This window comes from Labeo rohita, chromosome 4 (genome assembly GCF_022985175.1).
Source record: "Labeo rohita strain BAU-BD-2019 chromosome 4, IGBB_LRoh.1.0, whole genome shotgun sequence".
In the NCBI taxonomy this organism is placed as follows: domain Eukaryota; kingdom Metazoa; phylum Chordata; class Actinopteri; order Cypriniformes; family Cyprinidae; genus Labeo; species Labeo rohita.
The window spans coordinates 42,775,412-42,799,393 of record NC_066872.1 but is presented as its reverse complement, the minus strand read 5'-3'; the positions used below and the strand labels follow the sequence as shown (position 1 = coordinate 42,799,393).

Genomic DNA, 23,982 nt, shown 5'->3' with positions numbered 1-23,982 from the left:
CGTAACAAAGTATGAGTTAAAGAAGATGAATTGATTAAGAAGTGATGGTAATTGTGGGATTTGAACCGAGACTTTCTTGTACCAAAACACAAAGAAATAACCACTGTGCTACAGGGCTTGTGAGGTCATGGGGTTTGGAGTTTGGTCTATGGCATTACTTATAGCAACAACTTAAAGAATAAAGGGATTTGAATTCAGGACTTCATGTTTAAGATATCTTTTTGCACCACTGAGTGCTTTTGGATGTGTTATCTTAAGAAAACACAGGTTGAAGAATATGAATTGCTTAATAAATAATGAAAAGTACTTCAGTAATTGAGGGATGTGAACTCAGACTTTTTGTACTAAAAAGGAAATAATTGACCACTGCACCACAGAGGTTATGATATTTTGTTGGTTTAGATTTTGGTTTATGACATTACAAATAGTAATAAATTTAAAAATTAAGGGCGGTTGTTACGTGCAGCAAGTTCTCCCCCCCTCCCCCAAGCTGTTTCATGATTGGCTGAACTCACTGATGACAAGTATGACATGTTTCACGTTTACTGTGATGGCTTTACTGTGATTGTTATCTCACATGTGTGAAAACGTAATCGTGATGTTATATTGTGACATGTTTATCAAAATAAAACTGATTTTAAAATATAGACCCCATTTTTTCTGTTTTCAAGTCTCATGTATTAGCCCAGAGATCCACGGTATCAATTTGACATAAGCGCATGTTAGTGATTAGCTACACCTGGAAGATCTAATCAAGCCTACCTCACTTTTATTGACTTATTCAGAGCTAGAGACTCCAGTGATCTTAGTTTGTCATGAAGTTGTACGGGGAAAGGCACTAATTGTGTCTCATTCGTAAAATAGTGGTTAAATGTGCTTATGAATCATGAAAAAATGTGTATATTGGATGGAAAGTTTAAAAAGTTACGGCGAAATAAAAGATTCAGGCAGTTATATGCATGTTTTGTAATGTTATTTATGTTATATTGTGTGTATATGTTTGTGTGTTTCCGTTTATATATTTATATTACAGTGACATCAAATCACCTATTATCCTATGAAACAACAAAAACAATCTTTTAGTAGAAATAATATCTTAGCTGAATTAAAAAAAAAACATGGAAGCTTTGTAATGAGTTTATAATTGACTGATTCAAAGTTGTGTCTTCTAGAACAAGACATAATGTTAGAATAATCTAAAAAAGGATTATTAATTGTTATTAGTAAATATAGAAATTGCAACACAACAAATACATACAGTAACTGGGGCTGTCAATCTTCAAAATGGTTTAAAAAAAAAAAAAAAGGTAATTATACTTTTTATGTGGGCATTGTGCACCTACAAAGTGTGGGAAGAGAACATTACCGAACATTGGTTTTACAGACAAAACCATGTAAATTTTCCCTTTTGCAATTTGCCTAAAAGATGGCTTTTGGTTACAAACAAATGACAACTAATTTGTCTCAACACAACATATGGTGTGTCTTTAGATTGGTGGAAAGCTATTCGTTATTATAGCTGTATATAAGCAAGACATGATTGTAAAAAATAAATAAATACACCACATAAGGCTGACATGCTTTGATATTTTAATGACTTAAGAATTACTTATACAATGTTAAGTTGTTTTTCAATCACATTCAGTATGGCCATTTACCTTTGGTGAATTTGTTATTGTGGCACATTAAACGACACTGTCAAAATTAATGTTAAAAAGTAATTAAATGTAATTTAATAATTAAGTATAATGACTTAATATGGGATTTAAATATTATTATTTTTTCTACCAGTAACCCATGGAAATATCACCACTGTCAAAATGTTACTGTGGAAGAGTTAAAATATTGTACATTTAAAATGAAACATTACAATTACAATTACTATTTCATTATCCAGCACATCAGTTACATTTTCCTGCAGACTTCTTTTTCTGGGAGACTTCCTGGAAGACTTTTCCATCTTTCTGAGTTTTCCAAGTCAGTGAGAAAGGTCTGCGTATCTGCAGCTTCTTCTCCATCTATGAGATTCAAATGAATGTAAATACAGAGAATCAATAGTAACATCAACAACCAGAAGATGTTTGCAGAAAAATGCAGCTCACTGTTACTCTAGCAACTGCTCTCACCTCCTCTGAGAGTTTACTCATGGTTCTGGCATCATTTGGGTCAAACATAGGGTCGGTCTTCACCTCAATCCGCAACAGGACTTTAACACTTGTGCCTGCGCCCTGGACTGCCCCTCCGGATGTGGAATAGAACTCTAAAGAGCAGTGTGGAAAATTATGTAATGTAAAATTAAACATTTCTGTATAATAAATCATTCAAATTATTTGTTATATATATATATATATATATATATTTTAAATATTTTATAAAATATATTTAATTTCCTCAAGCATACAATTCAAGTGTAAAACAATTATACACAAATTATAGAATGGAAGAGCAATCAACAAACAACAATCAATATCATTTTTATTCACTGACAATATCGATTTGCATTACATTTTATGACTTAAAACACAAAAACACTTTACTTCAATTGCAATATATCTTTAAAAATGAATATCTGAATACTAAAATTTGACTGGCACTCACCACTGCAGATGACACCAGCATCGTGCAGGTGATCGAGGTCATTGTGCTGCCAGTGGGCTGTTTTACATTGTATCAGTGAAGACTCATTTCCTGTACAGTCAACAGAATCCATCCATACTGGGCCAGATCCCTGTCCAAAATAGGAACCACTTTTTGCCTGTATAGCATCTCCACAGCCCAGTTCTCTGCAAACCACTGCAGCGTCTGTTAGATTCCAACCATCATCAGACACAGTTCCCCATAGACCGTCATGAAGTACCTCAACTCGTCCAGAACAAATGCTATTACCATGCTTCAGCCTGACGGGGACTAATGTCCACACATATGAAAATAACAAAAAACATAAAAAACAATTACATATTTTGTATATATACAATATATGTATTTTTTTTAATACAATGCTTTGGCATTATTGTATGCAAACACAATTTTGCCTATAAATATTTAATTAATTATTTACTATAAAATCAGATCATTTTTATTTAATGATATAGAAATTATAATGCAATATAGATTTGCACCGTTCATAATTATTTAAGATACAAATGTATTTAAAATACACATTACGTTTCTCATTATTTCAATTAATGCATGATATTTTTTATTTCTTTTTTTCATTTGATTGGCACTCACAACAGCTTTTCAGATCTTTCTTTTGCATACATATTATTGCACCTGAGAATGTGCAATAACCTCTTAAAGACAAATATTACTGTTACTATTAGGTGTCTTTAGTATATATGGTACATTCATTGAAAAAAAGAACCTTCTCAAATGTATGAGCAAATAATGACACAATTTTGTTTTAACTTTAACTTGAATTGACAGTTTGCAACTCACGTCCACAAATGACTCCAGCGTGCTCCGCAAAAAGACAGTAATATGTTCCCCATCCCTGAAATTCACAGGTACTCAGAGCTGCCTCTTCTCCATTGCAGTTTACATTGTCCATCCATATTTGTCCTGATGTGGCTCCAAAATAAGCACCATATGTAAATGCTTTAAAGTTCCCACAGCCCACCTCTTTACATACCACTGCGGCATCTGATCCACTCCAGTTATAATCACACACGGTTCCCCATATTTTATTATGGAGAACCTCCACTCTTCCAGAACAAGTGTCAAAGCCTTCTACCAGCCTTATGACAGCTAACGACAATGCAGAAGAAAACAAAAGAAACGGCAAACCATTACAATCATATTGATGAATTCTCAGTTTAAATAACATAATGTAATTCAATTTTTTCCTCCATGAAAGACAAAAATCAAAAAAGGTAATCCCTATTTTTTCACACAATTCTGACTTTTTTTCCTCACAATTCGGACACTTTTACACGGTATTCTGCCACTAAATACAAAAATAAAAAAGGTAATTGCTACTTTTTCCTCGCACCTGTAGCTTTTTTCTCTGAATTCTCAGTTAAAAAAAAAAAATTCACATAACTGCTACATTTTCTCACAATTCTTTTTTTCTTCACAATTGTTAGTTGATATCTTGCAGTTCTGTTTTTATATCACAATTCTCAGTTTCTCAGTTTTGCTGTTTTCTCAGAATTTTGTTTTTATCTGACAGTTCTAACCCTTTTCTTATAATTCTAAATTTATATCTCACAATTGTGACTTTCGTTCTTCAGAATTGCAGGTTTATATCTTGCAATCTGATTTCTGAGTTTCAGACAGTCTTATTTCTCAGAATGACAAGAAAAAAAATTCAGACTTGTCAGACTAGTCAATTAGTTTCAGCTCATGGCAGAAACAACCTTGCATAAAAAGCAGTTTTTGCAGTAGTTCACTTACACTGACAGATTACTCCAGCATCCTCTGAATGATCGCAGTCATTCTCTCCCCATTCAAGATATTTACATTTGCTCAATGCAGACTCATTTCCAGTGCAGTTTACATCATCCATCCATATTTGTCCCGAACCTTCTCCAAAATAACCAACATCCTTTGCCTCAATAACATCCCCACAGCCAATCTCTCTACACACCACTGCAGCCTCTGATAGACCCCAGTCATCATCACACACCGTTCCCCACGTTCCATTATAAAGAACCTCCACTCGTCCAGAACAAGAGTTGATGCCACTCACCAGCCTGATTCTGGCTGATAAGACACATGAATAAGAAACAAGTGCATGACAACTTTGATGTGTAGTTAGACATAAGGTTTTGTACTCACACTGACAGATGACTCCAGCATACATGTCATGTAGGCACATATTTTGTCCCCATTTTGGCCCCACTCCACCCACTGGACATTGTGTCAGTGAGGACTCATTCCCAAGACAGTTAACCTTAGTCAACCATATTTGTCCTGAGCTTATCCCAAAATAGTCAGCTGACTTTACCTCTTTCGCTTCCCCACAGCCCAATTCACTACACACATTTGCGTCTAACAAATCCCAGCCTTCGTAACACACTGTTCCCCATATTTCATCATGGAGAACCTGCACTCTTCCTGAACAAGTGCTGCTGCCACCAACTAGTCTGACTGAAGTAGCCTCGCCTGACGTGGAACTTCCCAGAACTGCTTGTCATGAGAGAAAAAAAATGAGAATCACAATTATATTATGCAGTATGTAGTGAAAATAAGCCGTGTTTGAGCCCTTACTTTGAAGGACAAAGAGCCATATGGTACACAGCAGTGCTGTAAAGAAACTAAGAAAGACGATAACGTTAAAAGATATGTCAGAGTAATTAAGAACAATAGCTGATTTCAGTGAATAATGTTATTTTTAACATTACCCTTATATATACAGGGCAATGCATTATGAAATATTTTTAATGCATAAATATGTCATGTAATACTGTGTTAATAATACATTATAATACTTATTGTATGTTACACATATTGCATGTTTATAAAGTATATGTTTCTTTTTTTTGTAAATAGATAACAACCAAACAATTTCAGAAGAAGCAAAGAACCTGCAAATATTATAATATGTTTTATTATTTTTTGGAAAGCTATAAGGCAGTATAATATACATTATAAATACCTTTATACAGGTTTATAAAGGTCTTATATTACATAAAGGCTTTAAATAAGGTGTTACCAAAGTTTCTTATTTTAGACTTCCTTATAAAGCCATACATATATAAATGTATAGAATTATATAAATAAAAGTACTACAATTACTACTATATGCTTAAAATACTGCAAGGATATTACAAATCAATACCATTTTCTAATTCTATTGTCTACATGAAAATTTGATTTAGATACTTCACAATGAATCATATCTTAGAAGCTATCATACTTTGAGATAGAACAAATGAATAAACATTTACATGTATTAATTTAGCAGACAAATAGAAATAGTAAAGACAGAAAGATCAAAATATGACTGAGAGTTTAACCTTTTGAAGTGTCCCATGTATGCTGCCATGTCTTCCTTCTGCATCTGAAATATCAGTTTGTATGTTGGAGATTTAGCGTGCATTTATCTAGAGGTGCAACCTCATGCACACCTGTCTCTTCCCTTCAGATGACCCCAACAAATAATCACACCTTTTCTGGGTATTGTTTTTCATAGATTTGCATAAGAGAGCACATATGCAACAGGTGTTAAAGTCAACAAATTACACTTTAGAAGAAAGCAATGACCTATGCAAACAGGTTAGACATAAAAGAAACAATAAGGTATTGATCACAATAGTTATAGTTCTCTATCTCAGACTGTATCATTCTCAACTTGTTTTTGTCTTTCTTAATACTGGGTTTTAAAGGGCACCAATTAAGGTCATTGTCATTGTTTGGAACATAATTGTTTAGTGTTCCCAAAAAGTTTAATCCTGCTCAAACATTTGCTCTTGCAAACAAGTAACGATGGAACCGAACAGAAGGCTGTTTGGTTTTTCAAATGAGTTTTTCCTCCCCAATTACTCTGAAAGGCCCCATTAACAGTATGCAAACTGTGAACCTTTTGAATATGTATCTTCCAGAAATAATCCTTTAGGACCAAAAAAAAAAGGACCATAAGACGACTTGTTTGCTTTATTCCATGCTAAAACCATTCCATTTCTTAAATTAAACTTCAGCTTCATATTATGGTTGGGCCTTCACCCTGTTTTTGAATTGGGATAGGTTGCTCTTCCTGATAAATACATGCACGTGTCTGTCTCAGTTCATTACCCATTGCAAATATTTTTCAAAACTTTAAGTATCCTGAAAATATGTTGGCTCCTCCTTTTTGACAAATAAGAAACCGGTTCACCAATGACAAGCCCATATGCTTTTATTTCATGGGTGGAAAGATTCATTTTTGTTTCAAAATGCAACTGAATGACCTAAATATGGTAAAATAGTACCATATCTACATTAACAAGGTAACAGTAGTCACAACATGAATACTTGAGTATATCTTTCTGTAAAACGAGACAAAAATACAGAAATTGTGACCAGAAAGACTACATCCAGATTACAACATCCAGAAATATTATTCTTTAATCACACTTTATTTAAGAATTATTATGCAACTATATTTTACTATATTTTATTTTCATTCATTTAGCTCCAGACAGATTTATATTTATATTATATGTACAATATTGGCTATATCAAGATTACAATACATATATTTCAATTTAGCAAGTTAGGATGTGACACTTTGTGATCCTTTATCAGTATCAAACACTGTCAATATCTAAACACAAATATTATTGGTTTACATTGTCATTAGGGGAAAAAATTACAAGAATATTATATAAAGCATTGTCATGTGTAAAAGTATGTAAGATAATTATTTATTTCATTTATAAAAGGTCAGACTAAAAGAAGGATGTAGCATCCAATGTCCTATTAGATAGCGCTTGCTTGTTTTCTACTCCGTATTCCAGAAATGACCTGAGGAACCAACACCATTGTGCACTGTTATTGTGGAAAATATTAAATTAAAGATTTAAACTTGAGTTCTAAAGCTAATGTTAAAGTCTTACCAATTTCTCAGGGCACAGCTCCCATTCCCTAATGGAAGATTTTTCCATCGGTCTGAGTTTTCAGTGAGAAAGTCCCATTTATTTGTAGCTTCTTCCCAATCTATGTGATTCAAATGAATGTAAATACAGAGAACAAATAGTAACACCAACAGCCAGTAGATGACAGCAAAAAGTAGTAAAAGATACAGCTCAATGTCACTCTTTCCACTGCTCTCACCTCCTCTGAAAGCTTATTCAGGATTCCAGCTGCATTTGGGTCGACTCCAAGGTTAGACTTCACTTCAACCCTCAAGAAGACTTTAACAGCTGAATGAATGTGAGAAAGTGTGAAAAATTAGAGTTCTTGCTCAAATGCACAGGTATAAAAAAAACTTTTTTTTAAAATAGATGTAGCATCTATTGTTCTGTAAAGCCTACTTGTTAAGAAAGTCTGTTATACCAGCATATTTGAGGATTAAATTTCATTTTGGGATATTTTTTTAGTACCAAAATCAAATCAAAAATTATCAATGTCTCCATGAAGAAAACACATTGCTGTCTTACCTCACTCACTAAAATGAAAACATTGGCACTTACATCCACAAATGACTCCAGCATCTTTATCATGGCCACATCGGTTCGGAGTTGCATTATATGAACAGTTCATCAATGAAGGCTCATTTCCAAAACAGTTTACATTATTCATCCAAACTGTTCCTGAACCCTGTCCAAAATAGGCAGCATTCTTTACTTCCAAAACTGTCCCACAGCCCAGTTGTCTACACACCACTGCAGCATCTGATGCATCCCAGCCATTATCACACACTGTTCCCCACTGACCAGCACGAAGAACCTCCACTCGTCCAGAACAAGAGTCGGGGCTGCTGACCAGCCTAACGTTTTCTATTGCTCACACAAAGGAAGAAAGTTTATATACAATGACAGCGTGATCATAAAGCACATATACAATCATTTCAGTCCTATATAGGCTACACTGTATGCTGTTAAAAGGTTTGCACTCACCCTTACAGATGACTCCTGCATCTTTCTCATGTCCACAGCTGCCTCTTCCCCATCCACTTGATTTACAGTATCTTAGTCTTGAGTTAGTGTCAGAACATTGTAAATCACTTGTCCATACAGGCCCTGATCCCTGGCCGAAATGAGCAGCGCTTTTCGCCTCAATCACATCCCCACAGCCCACCTCTCTACACACCACTGCAGCATCTGTTAGATCCCAGCCATTATCACACACTGTTCCCCATATTCCATTATAAAGAATCTCCACTCTTCCAGAGCAAGAGTTGTGTCCATTAATGAGCCTGATAGAAGCTAACAGCCACATAAATGAAAGTAAAAGAAACACATTAACTACTTAAAAACAAGTTAAGGATGTTTTCTTTGATGACTGCCTTGTTTTTCAGGTCAAAGTCCCACAGCAGAAAAGACCCATTCTGCAGTAAAAAAGGGTGCCACCAGAATGAGTTCAGATCCATCAAGACATTACTCAAGTGAAAACAGTTCTAAACAAACATGTTGGTGGATTTTGATGTGAGGAGAAAACAGAGGATGGACTTTTTAAGGTTATTATTAATTCCGGACTGACATTTTGGCTAGAAGCCAAAATTTAACACCTTAATAATAGATTTGTTTCTTACAAACATGCAGCTTCTCGCTTCCCAAGATGTTAACTGATGGACTGGAGTGGTGTGAATTGCTTATGGATTATTGTGATGTTTTTATCAGCTGTTTGGACTCTCATTCTGATTGCACCCATTCACTGCAAATGATCCTTTGGTGAGCAAGTAATATAATGCTAAATTTTTCCAAATCTGTTCTGATGAAAAATTTAACAACTGAAACAAAGAATTGAAAAAATCTTATCTACATCTCAGATGAACTGAGGGTAAATTTTAACACATTTTCATTTTTGGGTTAACCATTCCTTCAATCACGCATAAAAAAATAAAAGAGAGAGTACAGAAAATCCGTCGACTTCACTTACGTTCACAGATGACTCCAGCATCCTTTGAGTGGTCATACATTTCCCATGTTTGTGATTCACAATGACTGAGCATGGCCTCATTTCCAAAACAGTTTACACTGCCGATAAATATTTGTCCTGCACCTTGTCCAAAGTAAGCACCACCTATTGCCTCTTTAGCATCTCCACATCCCCTCTGTCTACACACCACTGCAGCATCTGACAGATCCCAGCCATCATCAGACACGGTTCCCCACTGACTATAACGAAAAACCTCCACTCGTCCAGAACAAGAGGAGATGCCATCCACCAATTTGATTTTTACTAATGCCCACAAAAACAAGAGTGTTACCAGTGGACATGGACAGATATGATAAAGTTTATACCGTTAATTACCTATACAAGGTTTTGTACTCACATTGACAGATGACTCCAGCATCCTTCTCATGTCCACAGCTGTTTTGACCCCATCCCTTTGAATTACAGTCTCTTAGGGTAGATTGACTGGCACACTGTAAATCACTCAGCCATACGGGTCCTGATCCTTGTCCAAAATAAGCACCGGTCTCTGCCTCCACAGCATCCCCGCAGCCAATTTCTTTACACACCACTGCAGCATCTGTTAGATCCCAGCCATCATCACACACTGTTCCCCACCGGCCATCAAAGAAAACTTCAACTCGTCCAGAACAAGAGCTAACGCCATTCACCAGCTTAACACGAGCTTAAGGCCAGATAAATGAAAGTTAAAGAAACAAGCTGTTAAAACATATCAGGATAGTTTACACAACAGAATCTTTATTTTATTTTTTCCCCACAAATTTAATGCAATGTCATCATAATCATAATAATGGACATTTAGCAGCCTAGGGTTAAATGATGACAAATGTTTTTAATTTTTATAGGTAAACTGCACTTGATGTTTTGTTACTTACTTTACAGTGACTATTCACTGAGAATATTTTCTTTTCAGTATTCATAAATGCATCGCAATGAAGCAACTTACATTGACAGATGACTCCAGCATCCTTTGAATGGTCATACATTTCCAATGTACGTGATTCACAATCACTGAGCATGGTCTCATTTCCAAAACAGTTTACACCGCCCATAAATATTTGTCCTGCACCTTGTCCAAAATAAGCACCAACTTTTGCATCTTTAGCATCTCCACATCCCATCTGTCTACACACCACTGCAGCATCCGATAGATCCCAGCCATCATCAGACACGGTTCCCCACTGACTGTAACGAAAAACCTCCACTCGTCCAGAACAAGAGGAGATGCCATCCACCAGTCTGATGTTAACTAATGCCCACAAAAATGAGAGTATTAGCAGTGGACAAATATGATAAAGTTTATACCGTTAATTACGTATGCAAAGTTTTGTACTCACGATTACAGGTGACTCCAGCATCCTTCTCATGTCCACAGCTGTTTTGACCCCATCCCCTTGAATTACAGTTTCTCAGAGTAGATTGACTGGCACACTGTAAATCACTTAGCCATACGGGTCCTGATCCTTGTCCAAAATATGCACCACTCTTTGCCTCTATAGCATCCCCACAGCCCATTTCTTTACACACCACTGCAGCATCTGATAGATCCCAGCCATCATCACACACTGTTCCCCACCGGTCATCAAAGAAAACTTCAACTCGTCCAGAACAATAGCTAGTGCCACTCACCAGCTTAACAAGAGCTAATGGTCAGATAAATTAAAGGTAAAGAAACATGCTGTTAAAACATATCAGGACAGTTTACCTCAATACACAACAGAATCTTTATTTTATTTTCCCCCCACAAATTGAATGCAATGTCAACATAAACATAATAATGGACATATAACAACCTGGGATTAAATGATAACAAAAGTTTTTAATTTTTTGGTGAACTACACAATGTTTTATTACTCGCTTTACAGTGCCTATTAACTGACAATATTTTCTTTTCAATATTCTCACATGCAAAGCAAAGGAGCAACTTACATTGACAGATGACTCCAGCATCCCTGGCATGCAAACTGTAATCTTCTATTTTTTGGGACTCACAGGCAGAGAGTGTGAGCTCATTTCCAATGCAGTTCAAATCACTCAACCATACTGGTCCCCATCCGTATCCGAAAAAAGCAGCACTCTTTGCCGCTATAGCATTCCCACATCCCATCTCTCTACACACGACTGCAGCATCTGATAAATCCCAGTTATTATCAGATACTGTTCCCCACTCAAAGTTTCCCCAGCGATTAAAGGAAATTTCCACTCTTCCAGAACAAGCACTGAAGCCATTTTCTAGCTTAACCCTGGCTGAATAATAATATAATGAGAGCTTTTGTCAGTGGATTATATCAGACGCACTTTCTCAGTTATAAATAAAATAACACTTGTGAGTCAAAAATATTATGGATTATTCACAACCATATTTCTATGCACAGATTTTGTGGCATGATGTAAACGAATCCACTGGAATTATGTTTGTTTATTTATTTATTTACTGAATAATTCATGTAAGTGCTTTAACAAAAATAAAAGCTTGCTTGCTTAGTGTCCTGAAAACTAAGGAAGATCAGCTCCCACAAATGCTGCACATCGCCCTTTACATTTTGTGTAAAAGATCTTATACTCACATTGACAGGCAACTGCAGCATCCCTCTCATGTCCACATGAGTTTTGTCCCCATCCCTGTAAATTACATTGTCTCAGTGTCGTTTCGGAGCTATAACATTGTACATCACTCAGCCATACCGGTCCTGATCCCTGGCCAAAATAACCACCGATTCTTTGCTCGAAAACATCCCCACAGCCCATTTCTTTACATATCACTGCAGCATCTGAATAATCCCAGCCATTATCACACACCGTTCCCCACCGACCGTTATTGAAAACCTCCACTCGTCCAGAACAGGAGTGACTGCCATTCGCCAACCTGACAAGGGCTAATGTCGACACAGAAATCAGAGTCAGAAATAATTATTAGTTGCACACAGAAACATAGCAGCTGTTCTTTCAAGTGACATACCAGCAACTTACATTGACAGATGACTCCAGCATCCTTTGAATGGTCACAGCTAAACTCTCCAGGTTTCTTAGAGCTACAAGTGGTCAATGTATTCTCTGTTCCAACACACGCAATATCACTCATTGATACTTGTCCCTGACCTTGTCTAAAATAAGCACCACTCTTTGCCTCAATAGCATCTCCACAGCCCATCTCTCTACACACCACTGCAGCATCTGAAAGATCCCAGCCATTATCACACACAGTTCCCCACTGAAAGTTATAGAAAACCTCCACTCGTCCAGAACAAGAGCTGTTGCCAAATGCCAGTTTGACTGATTCGGACGCACTTGAAATGGGATTGCCTAAAACTTAATGTTGGAGAAAACACAAAGAGTTAACAACACTAGCATCATCTGCAATAAATGTGCTTGTTTGTGTTTGTGTTAGTGTTGTTACTTACTCAAAAATAGAATGAGACACATGGAACACAGCATTGTTGCTCGTTACTAAATATATGGTTTTGTCTGGGAAATTACAAACAATTTCCACTTCTAGAAATCTATATGACACAAAATAACATAAATCAGACATTAATATTGAAGATGACATACCTTTACATAATATAGAAGCGTCTACAGAACAAGTACAACACTAGCAGGAAGCACAGCAATGGCTGCTATATTATCAAATGGTTATATGAATAATCACTGAAACTGTATTTTTGAAGTAAAATTTTGTTACTCACCTGCAATGTTCACTCCTGCTTTTGCTTTTCTGTCCACTCTGCTTTGCAGGTCCACTCTTGTTAAAGCACGATTATAATCAGGCATATTTAAATGTTGAGTTTTCCCTCCTACTCCATGTTAGGACATACAATTGAGATTGAGATAGAGGTTAGTTAAATCCGTTTGGCTTTGGTTCCTCCCACTGACTGACTTTAAAACATCTATTTGCTTTAAGTCCTAGAAGGTGCAATAAAATGTCTCACATACAAGCACATACATTTCTTTGAAACATAACATATAGTCATTGTATAATTTTTGAAACTGGCCAAGCTCAAATGAAGCATGTATCACATGAATCATGCTGCTTTGAGTACTATTCAAATTGCATCTTAAATCTCTTAGATTTGCTTGACTAAGTAAGTAACTTTGCATTCTGTCTTTAATTTGACCACTAATCCCTCATGATCCCAGGTCTTAAATTTCCTTTATGCAAAATAAGTATTTTCATCTGTTCTTTTACAGAGAATCTGTATAGCAGGGGTGCTCAACCCTGGTCCTGGAGATCGACTTTCCTGCAGAGTTCAGCTTCAACCTTGACCAAATACACCTGAACCAGCTAATTAGTGTGTTTGATTAGGGTTGGAACTAAACTCTGAAGGAAAGTCGATCTCCAGGAACAGGGTTGGGCATCCCTGCTATATAGTAAGGCCAGGATGTTTTTCATTTGTTATAGTATTTAGGCTCATTAAACTCTGATTTAATAACCAGATTTTCATTTAACTAATAACGATTTCTTAAAACTGTACATTTCTTATAATACATACAAAGGAGTTTTGTCAGCAGCGACTTCAGCTACTTCAGCTATTATTGTGGTGACTGTTTTGTTTATGGAGAGATTAATGTATAATCTGCCTGTAGTGTCATATTCTACAACGACCCTAATAAAATGTAAATTAATTCTGCTTTTGTCCCATAAAGATGCAGACTTCACATACTTAAAGCATGTGTTAAGCACCTAACACTTATTAATTCTGAGATGTAGCCATTTTTCCTAAAACACATTGTTTTATTGTAATGTTTTACTTATTAAAAGTAACATAAGACTGCTATATTGACCGCTGTGAAATAAGCACAGTTTAAGATGAATGGATTTTTGACAAGTTTCAAATCTATTCAAACTGTGTATTTGCCTTAAATATTATTAAGGCTTATCCAGTGTGAAATCCATGGCTCACACATGGCTGCTTTGAATATTATTCAAATAACATTTAAGGGTTTTAGAATGATTTGCTCTGCTGAATGAATAATGCAAAATAATTTGGATGGTGTCAACCTTTCAATTTTAAGCTACAAATGTACATATAGTCACTTTCAGCTTGTTAAATCAAACTATATAAGTACTATATAAAATATAGTTAAATAACACAATAAAACACAATAAAACATGACAACACTATAAAAATACATGATTTTTGACAAAAAATTAAAAAACTTATCTGTTATCTGTTGAGTTATCCGTTTTTGCAAATAAATTCTTCACATATAGAACTCTTTATATGGCTAGACTGTTGTATACTGTTACTAGAATCACAGTTTTCAGATGGAGTTAATGCTTAAAATCATCATAATAACATTTAGAACTCATTCTGTAATGTGGTTCGTTTATACTGAGTCCAACTACTTGTGAATAATGGCCTAAAATAAAATAGTGAATAACAAAAGGCAAAAAACATGATATTAATAGAATATTTATTATAGAAAATATTGAAAATAAGAAAAAAGTTTAAACAGAATCAACTGAACTGACTAATTTGTGGCTAAATCTGTTTGCTTTTATATATCAGTTTTTAATTAAAAATTAAAAAATACAAAATGTATTGCATGGCAGACTTCAGAAGACCTTTTATAGTCTAATAGTCAAGGCAACCATTTGCAAAATAACAGCTTGGACATTCGGTTAAAATTCTACTTTGTGTTTAACAAAAAAGCATGCTAGTAAATTTGGTGAACAATCTATTAAAAGTGATACATGCATACTTGTGTGTGTTTGTATGTGCGCATAGGACACTCCTTGTTTTTCAAACTCAGACAGGCCTGCTAAGCTGAACATCTGAGTCTTCATTAATCAGATAATTGCAGAAATAAAAAAAAATATTTCTCAATGTTTCTTAATGTCATAGTAATGAAAATTATTTTTAATTTAAGAAAAAGTATGCCTTATTTATTGAACCTACTGACATCTGGCCATTTCTGCATTCTCTGATAACCAGGAGCACTGTGTTGCTCAGCCTCCCTTAACACTGACATACCTTTTCAAGACAGCGAAATACAAGAGAGAATGTTTGACATTTCCTCTTGCTTTCTTTCTGTATTGGATTGGGTGATGATGTCTGGGAGGCTTTAGGATGATCATGTGACACAGATCGTTCTGGCCCATGCAGGAGGTTTACTGTTGTATGGAATCTGGTGAGTATCAGCTGCTGCTTTTCCTTTTGTGTTCTCCTTAGCTTCCTGTCCCTTAATGCTGTTGCCATCAGCTTGGTCTGACCCACATTCTGCTGCCCATACTGGACGCTCCAGATCCGGGCTGACTGAATAAGGGTTCTCCAAAACCTTAAGCAGCTGTTGAACCTAAAAGGTTTTTTTGAATTAGTACACCACAAAATGTCATTGTTTTAATCACTCCATTTCAATGACCTCTGACCTCTGAAAAATCACCCCTTTCAGCTGCTTCAATTGCATTCTGGGCAATGTAATTCCGCAGCACAACAGCAGGATTAGTGGAGTTCATAGATCTAACCCGTTCTTTCTCTACTGCAGCAGGGTCACTCCCTTTGTCGCATTCACGGGCCAGACGTCTCCTAATGTGATGACCAGAAATATCAGAAGACTTAGACTTTCAATTCATAGTCATTTAAATAGATTTTAAATCTATTTAAAAAATTATTATGATTAAAATTATGAAAACTGGTATATTAATATTTATTTATACTTGTATTGTTTAACCCATCTCTGCCAATGATCTTTCTGCTTGATTTTTAGCTCCGCCTCATTGATCATGAGAAGCTCCTTTAACCTGCCAATCTTATCCAGTTGCTTGGTGACCTCTGGCTGATTGGCTACCATGTTGAACATACCTGGATTTGTCTCGGCCATGGAAAGAATCATCTCTAACTCACTAGAAATGGACAACAAATGAAAATGAGGAAAACATAGTTTAGGTATATCCTCCTTTTTACTTTTGAGCATAAAAAAATTAACTAAAGTAAGTGTAGTAACTAAAACTACAATTATATTAAAAAAATGATTTACTTAAAAAGAAATAAACATTAACTGAAAAAATAAATAAAATACATTTATTTTTAACTAGTTAAAATGCAACTATTGTAAAAACATTTAAATGAAAATTTAAATGAAATCCAAAAATATAAAAAATAAAAACTGTCTTAAAGTGTTAATAAAAACTGTTAAAATATTTCAATAATAGTAAATTGCACTGGTCTCAATCCTAAAAAATATCCTAATAAGGAATACTAGGGCATGCAAAGGATTTGAGAAAATACCTACAAATAAATAAATAAATTGAACAAATTACACAAATATCTATGACAAATAATTGTGCATATATATTTTTACATCCTAAGACTGGTATTACCTGTTTAGAGCTCATAATGTTTTTCAGGTCTGCTTTAAGTGTCACTAGAGACAAACCAGTGCAAATTCATTCAGACAACATACCAATTCTCTTGCCTTGCCTTTCTTGCAGTGTGCTGACAGCATCACATTAAAAGAAGAATGGAGAGTACAGGGAAACCAAATTTTTGTTACTTTTGTTCAAAACAATAGTTTCTAACAAAGCACAGTCTATGCATAAATTGCAAAAAATATTAAATTGTTTATTAGTATAAAGATTAGACCCTGAGAGGGTGCAGATCCCCTCACCCGGGCTGCATTGTAGGATGGTTGGCCACCTTTAGTTCCTCCAGCGAGGCACACTGTCCCACAATCAGTTCCACTACTGAGTCTGTGCTGTCTCTGTCTTTCTGTTCACCTACAGGGCAGGACACGGCACTTAGCTGACGAAATGTGTTTGTGAAGTCTGCACCTGGTAATGGAACAGTAGAGAGTGAAAATATTAGGCAAGTAATCTATTTTGGGGAATTGTGAATCAACTTTCTTCCAACTTTCCATTTTTAACCAATCGAAAGGTGGAAATATTTCCTCGCTTTTACTGTACCTGTGATGTGCATGGTCTTCAATAAATCAGCCACCAGTTCCAGATCCTCTGGTTCTTGTTTTCTCAGAAGACCCAGTTTCATTCTCATGTTGCCCAGGTAGAAGTCCTGATAAATGGTCATGAACTCATCTAATATGGCCCCTGCTTTGGCTGACTGGAGCTCTGCGCCAAGAGCTTCTGCCAAACGTGCCAAGTTCCAGTGGCAGACATACGGCTGAGCTTCATAAGAATAACGGCCTTTCTTATCAGAAGCATTGCATACAAACTCAGGGTCAAACCTGCAATTGACAACAATGTAGGTTTGTGAATACACTAATATGCAAGCAGTTAGTAAAAGCACAACTTCCTTCAAGATGCAATTCGGTTACATTTACTGCATTTTATTTGCACAGTTTCTGTAGAGCTAAACAAACCTGTCCATAAAGCCAAATGGGCCGTAGTCTATAGTGAGTCCCAAGATGCTCATGTTGTCTGTGTTGAGAACTCCATGGCAAAATCCCACACTTTGCCACAGGGCAACCAGTTTGGCAGTCCTCACGGTCACCTTGCAGGGAATATATTAATATTAATGCAATCTTAATCATTAGGGTTCATTATTGGCTTTTATATTTTCATGAAGGACCTTTAACAACCATGGAATCTTTTCAATGCACTAAAGTTTCTTTATAGTGGAAAACGTTTCTGATCAATAAAATGTTCTTTACACTAATAAAGGTCGTTTTTAAAAACAGTTCAGGGGACGTTTATTTGTAAGAGTGTAAATACAAATTCTTGTTTTAAGGTAGTAGTGAAGCTTGTCTTTACAATATGTATTGTTGTTAAAACCTCTCTGAAGAAGGAAGCATTCCTCTCTTGGCGGTCTGAATGTCTTCTTTGTATTTCAGGGTAGAATGTTTCAATGACATAATCCAGAAGTTGTGCACGGATGTCAGGCCGCCCAATACTAGGGCCATGTCTACCTGTGAAGTCATCCACAGGGTGGAATATCTCAAATGAGCCAAATCTGGTGAGAAATATAGAGAGAGTTACGAGTCAAGGTACAGTGCAAACATTCAGTACAATATACAGCCCTACATTGTTATTAGGGATATATTCGACGGGTAGATGGCGGTATTTAGGCTTTAAGACTTTACTCTATACTCTAAAATACTTGGACAGGCTTGGACATGACTAACATCTAAAAAAAGGCCTCATGAGAGATTTATAACATCTCAGTGTGTATCTGCAGTACTCTTAAACACCTTCTCTACAGAGTTTGCTGACACTAAAACCCAGTATTATGACTATTCAATAAATAGTTTCTTTGTTTTGCTAACTTTGGGATTTTAAACTTTCTTTGACTTGTACAACTTGCCATTATGGACAAGTAATGTGAGAAATGCATTTCTATGTGTGTCTGAGGGTAGATATAAATAGAAGTGCTCAACCTGATAAAGGTGGGTGCTATTCTGAGAACCACTGAGCACCTCTCTGGTCTGGGATTGCCACTGTAGAACGCATCCCTCTGGACATAAAGATCAGAGGTCACCAGCGATCCTGCTCGTGTTGTAGGAATTCCCAGTGCAAACATGGCCTCGCTGGACAGGAACTCTCGAATGCTGGAACGGAGCACTTTACGCCCATCTGACTGCCTACAGTACACAGATATTGCAAAGCATGTGGAATTTTTTCCCATTTTGTTGGTTTTTTTTTTTTTGTTTTTTTTTTAAGTTTGAATAGTGCATTTTCACGTCTATGTTCAAAAATGGGAGTGACAGTTAAATGGTTAAGGATTTAAAGTGACATAACTCATAGACAGATGAATGCATCTATTGTTAAGGGTTAAGAATGGATTTAAGCTCATAATTCATAGTGAAAGAGAGATCAACTTGAGTTAGACCACAATCTAGCCATTGTTAAGATCGTAAAATCCACTTACACACATAAATCAACAAAAACATCTTTTTCCTCAATACTGCAAGAAGAGCAAAGGATTTAAACTATCAGAAAATCAGATATGTAATAGGGTCAGATGCATTTAACAATAGCACAATGTTTAATGTTGGAAAAATACATTACATTATATATAGATAATTAAAAAATAAAAATGGCATATATTTGCAATATGTTTATGCATAATACATTTCTTGTTATTTTTAACAACCCAAAATGCCAAAACATGTTTTATAACATTTTATTGTATGACATTCTTGTTACACTTTACAAGTTACTAATAACAAAAAATATGCATAATTACATGCAACTAACCCTAAACCGAACCCTCATTCTAACCCTAACCATATAGTAAGTAGGCCTACATGTAGCTAATTAATATTACTCAGTTCTTAAATGCATAATTATACTGTATAAATCAGTCATTAAATTGTATAATTACACTGTAACAAAGACACTGTGAAATAAAGTGTAGCCTAAGCTATATTACTTAATGCAGTGAAGCCAAAGTAAGGGTACCGAGAATAAGGAGTTAGTCCAGCGCCTTTAAGTTGAATTTCCCACCGACCACAAGGACTTGTGTTGCTGGGGTCAGAACTTTGCTTAGCACCGGCCTCCACCTCTCCCAAATAACACACAGCACCGTCACCCAGCTGCCCGGCGAAATTACCAAACTGGTGTCCGCAGTAGCAGTGAGCAGCGGGCTCGGAGCCCGGAATCACGCGAGAGCCGCTCAGATATTCAGCCCCGTGCGGATCGCGTAAAACATCGTCAACGGTCAGTCCCAGTAAAGCAAGAGCCGGCTCGGATAGCGCGACGACTGTGGGCTTAAGCAGTGGCTGTGGCTGGACACGAGAAAAACACGCTCCTGTCACAGTCCGTGAGCCCGATTCTAGTGACGAATCCAGCGGGAGCTTTTTTAATGCAACGTTGTTGAACTTAAGTCTTTGCAGTGGTGTGATACTTTGGGCCATTCTGATGTTAATGAGAGTTTGTGTTGCACTTGCACTGTGATGCGTTTGCAGCTTTGCTCAAGAATAACATAATCCTTCAAGGGATTAATGACTTAACACTGAGCACAAAGAATACCACAAGAAATCTCTCTCTCTCTCCATCTCTTTATCTATCTATCTATCTATCTAAAACTATGCACTGTCTGCAGTTTCACAACTGCAATAAATTTTACAGCAAGAGCTGTCTGAAGAGTCTAATCATATAGTTGTTTGCAGGTTGAAATTGAGATAAATTTCAATCCACTACCTGGCAGGCCATTAAAGAGGCAGGCAGCACTGCCTGTCCCCACTGATCCCAATGATTCATCACTTGCTTGTAATTGCAGCAGGGGTTGTGATAAAGAAATACAGACTATCATAAATAAGCTTGTTTGAAATCTCAGATTGAGGTTTGGTCAGCTGCCTTTTGGGAGCCAAAACATAAATCAAGTACCTATCCATTTAAAAAAAAAAAGCACTATAAAATGTGAATAGTGGTTTCAAAAGTGGATTGTGTCTACAAAGTTAATAGTTGCTAGTATGCAATTGTTCAACACATTTTATTTGAGTTGAAATGTAATGTTTATTTTCTCATGTTTTCACTTTTTTAATGGCTCCATTTATCAAGTAATCCCAATATATAAAAACCAAGTTGCATTCTTCTTGTTTAATATTCTGTTTCAGCATATTAACTGAAATGGGCTGCAAGTGGCAATTCACAATTATGAATAATCACATTATTGTTATTAAAACAGCAAGGTTTAATGCAACAACATTGTGCATTTGGTCATGCACTCTGTATTAGAAATAAATTTAACATTGCTAATATTTTACATTTATTTCTAAAGAACAAGACATATTTTTGTATATTTTAACTGACAATATTCGTATAATCAATGTAAATTACAGTTACCTGCTGGTGAAGCATTCAAGAGCAAATGAGTTTAGAAGCCTTATGCTGAAATAAACACCATGCACTCAGTGTAACATCTCTAATGGACCAGAATACATATGAGACAAGGTACAGTATATAGACAGTTTCTAACTTTTCATACATATTATTTCAGTCAGTAACAGAATTCAGCTGAATGGACTACTGGACAAAAAAGTTATTCAGAGTCATGCAACAATCATAAAGTTAATTATACATAAGATAATGCACAAATTTTACTCTAACTAAACATTCAATTAAGTATTTATTTGTTGCTTTTGTCCCAAAAAATGTTGACTGGCCTTGCCCATAAAAACTGATCTGAACTCAAGACGCTAGCGCAACTATACGAAACCCTAGAGAAAAGCAAATTCATGATGTTTTTTTATTTCAACGTGCTTGTCTACGAAGTCTGGGTGAAAGACGACTGGCAAGCAGACATGCGAGGGCTATACCAGCCACCTGGGTGAAAGCAAGGCCTAGGACTGTTGCTGCAATATGAAAGACGTTGTCATTTACCAAGCTGAAGACTTTGCGGAAACAACCGTGAGCGTGAATCCCTGCGATCTCAATGTCCCCGAATCCACTCTCGGGCAACGGTCTATTGCGACAGCCTTTGCGTTTTATACAGCAACTGTCTGGTAACGACACAGCAGAGGAATCATTCCCCAAACTTCCCGTTAAGTAAATAGCATCTTGAACAGCCCAATCAGACATGAGCCAATCACGCCAACCCTCAACACCACAACACTCAAGCGCCCTCTGCAGGCTGTCCAACGCATCTGCGCGGCCCTCGTCTTCTCCATAGTCCAACACAGCTTTCTTAAGCCCGCTACGGAAACCTTCGGCAATATCCTCCCTGTAGAAGAGCCCCGAGAGACCAGCCGCTAGTCCACCCACGAGTGTAGCTAACTGGAAGAAGCCGTATGCCCGCAGAAGGTAAGGAAGGTTGGCAGCTACTCCCAAGCATCCCAAAAAGCCCCAAGCGGTCACAGCAGCACCCGTGCCTAACAAGATGATGGGTGCATTTGGGTAGCGGTTCGCCGAGAGTAGCATGTAGTCGGAGAGCGAAGCCTGTGCCCAAATGCCTAGGGTGAAGATCGCAAGGCCTGCGGCCCAAAAAAGAAAGCTGAAAATCAGGAGCGTAAGGCGCAGCAAGGGCATGACTCCCACCGCCCGGCAGCACGGTGGGGAAGCACCCACTGCAGGCACAGGGGGCGCCAGTGAGGCCTCCGAGCACAACGATAATGAAAGACGTTGCTGTTGGTCAGTGTACTCTCGGGAGGGTGAGAGCAGATATCCAGGGAGCGCTGAAGGCCGTCTGGAACTGGAAGGTAGAGCTGGTCGAAGTGGGGACGACAGTCTTTGAGCACCGTGCAGCTCTCTTTCCCACTCTTTTGCACGGCAGGGGCTTGGCCGGGCTGGTAGCGAGTCGTAAGGCGGTGCAGAGCTCATGGCCCCGTCTTGCGCTTTATCTACCACCATTTCACTTTCTCTCTTTTACTCCTCCCTTTGTTTCATCCTTCCTCATCTCTCCTGCCTGTGTTTTACGGCCGGTCATCAACCCACCAGCGCCTATTCAAACCCCCGTTTCACCATAAATCGTCTTTGGATGAACGCATGGCACGCTTATCTTCGCCTGCAGATTCTCTGCCCTCTCTCCGATGTTTATTTGCGACATATCTAACACTCTCTTGATGCTGCTGCAATGGCTGTCTGACTACACTGCGTCTCTGACGATATGAAGGGGGGTTGGTGATTATATGGCTATGATGCTGTTAACCCACACCGCCCTGATCTCCCTCTACTGGTGCAGGAGCCAACGGTTCAGGATCTTAAATGTCTGTTCTGATCAGTATGTTGTCTTTATGGGCCTTTAACAATCGAATGTCTTCACAACATTGCTATTGATTCGTTTTTAGATTAAATCTTATAGATTTTCAGAATTACTCATTCATGTTACGTGCATTGGTGCATATTCAAGGACACACTTTAAACAGGATTGAATGATGTGAATATTCAATTTGCTTTGACAACACTGGCACATTTGCTGGGATTAAAACATAAAACTTTTTATAAATATTGACATCTTTCATGTATGTTGACTAGTTGGCTGCTTTTACCTCACTATCAGGTCTAGAAATATTTTAATACATAATTGATTTTAATTTAATTCTAAATATATATTTGTAAGATGTATTTATATAAAGGTATAATTTATATTTGAAGCTTTAAGCAAAAACAAAAAAGGAAGAATGATGTTTGACATACCTTCACTTTTTCTCCTGTGTGGTCCATGTACTCCCGTTCATCTAAACCATGTAAAACAGCAAAAAAAAAAAAAAAAGTCAACAGCCCTCAATACACAGGTCCATATTTATAGGGAGGATACTGCTGATCCATATTTATAAAATCTATAGAGCAGTATCTCCCTTTGCAGACATTTGAAACAGCTTGATAAAATGTGAACCCCCCCCTTTTTTACAGGAGCATCATTCGTCTCCTCCATCACATCATTCCCTCCTTCTACCCTTTATGGTCTCCTCCTCTAATTAATGTGTTTATGAATGGAGGTGCTTCTCAGAAATTACATCTGTTAGTAAAAGGCAGTGATGGGCTCTGTGAAAAGTCAGGCAACAACACACAAAATGTGAGAGGTGCAC

At 36.9% G+C, this 23,982-nt stretch overlaps 4 protein-coding genes across 5 annotated transcripts; all 4 read right to left on the bottom strand.

Moving 5' to 3' along the window:
• Positions 1 to 1,621: 1,621 nt before the first annotated feature.
• Positions 1,622 to 5,326, bottom strand: LOC127163872 (scavenger receptor cysteine-rich domain-containing group B protein). Of its 2 annotated transcripts, XM_051107356.1 has the most exons (6): positions 4,780 to 5,326; positions 4,396 to 4,704; positions 3,439 to 3,747; positions 2,599 to 2,907; positions 2,127 to 2,260; positions 1,622 to 2,018 (listed from the first exon to the last, which is right to left on the bottom strand). In XM_051107356.1, the coding sequence occupies exons 1-6, from the start codon at positions 4,817 to 4,819 to the stop codon at positions 1,902 to 1,904; spliced, it is 1,218 nt and encodes a 405-aa protein (XP_050963313.1). In that variant the 5' UTR covers positions 4,820 to 5,326; the 3' UTR covers positions 1,622 to 1,901. The 2 variants fall into 2 exon arrangements, with proteins under 2 accessions (XP_050963313.1, XP_050963312.1); XM_051107355.1 differs by having other exon boundaries at positions 4,396 to 5,326.
• An 889-nt stretch (positions 5,327 to 6,215) lies between these two features.
• si:dkey-14d8.20 (deleted in malignant brain tumors 1 protein) lies at positions 6,216 to 20,381 on the bottom strand. Its single transcript, XM_051107360.1, is given in 18 exon segments — positions 6,216 to 7,446; positions 7,539 to 7,638; positions 7,756 to 7,844; positions 8,115 to 8,849; positions 9,523 to 9,825; positions 9,920 to 10,225; positions 10,508 to 10,810; positions 10,899 to 11,204; positions 11,491 to 11,808; positions 12,129 to 12,437; positions 12,532 to 12,864; positions 13,248 to 13,355; positions 17,465 to 17,742; positions 17,878 to 18,008; positions 18,269 to 18,467; positions 18,892 to 19,095; positions 19,383 to 19,418; positions 19,916 to 20,381. Coding segments are annotated over 17 exon segments (4,485 nt in total). The 5' UTR covers positions 20,371 to 20,381; the 3' UTR covers positions 6,216 to 7,446; positions 7,539 to 7,566.
• Positions 14,739 to 17,165, bottom strand: selenoo2 (selenoprotein O2). Its single transcript, XM_051107358.1, is given in 4 exon segments — positions 14,739 to 15,858; positions 15,932 to 16,088; positions 16,220 to 16,405; positions 16,966 to 17,165. Coding segments are annotated over 3 exon segments (564 nt in total). The 5' UTR covers positions 16,396 to 16,405; positions 16,966 to 17,165; the 3' UTR covers positions 14,739 to 15,627.
• A 626-nt stretch (positions 20,382 to 21,007) lies between the features above and the next one.
• Positions 21,008 to 23,024, bottom strand: LOC127163873 (tetraspanin-7-like). Its single transcript, XM_051107357.1, has one exon. It carries the CDS (start codon positions 22,802 to 22,804, stop codon positions 21,710 to 21,712), a length of 1,095 nt encoding a protein of 364 aa, XP_050963314.1. The 5' UTR covers positions 22,805 to 23,024; the 3' UTR covers positions 21,008 to 21,709.
• Positions 23,025 to 23,982: the final 958 nt, after the last annotated feature.

What these genes read in the sequence shown, in the direction of transcription:
- LOC127163872 (XM_051107355.1), bottom strand. Translation starts at nt 4,819, where the DNA reads ATGTGCCTACATGACATGTATGCTGGAGTCATCTGTCAGTGTGAGTAC. An exon ending in CGCTGGAGTCATTTGTGGAC is followed by an intron (nt 2,908 to 3,438) that starts GTGAGTTGCAAA and finishes TGTGGACATTAG; the next exon opens with TCCCCGTCAGGCTGAAGCAT. An exon ending in TGCTGGTGTCATCTGCAGTG is followed by an intron (nt 2,261 to 2,598) that starts GTGAGTGCCAGT and finishes ACTGCTCTTTAG; the next exon opens with AGTTCTATTCCACATCCGGA.
- LOC127163873 (XM_051107357.1), bottom strand. Translation starts at nt 22,804, where the DNA reads ATGGTGGTAGATAAAGCGCAAGACGGGGCCATGAGCTCTGCACCGCCT.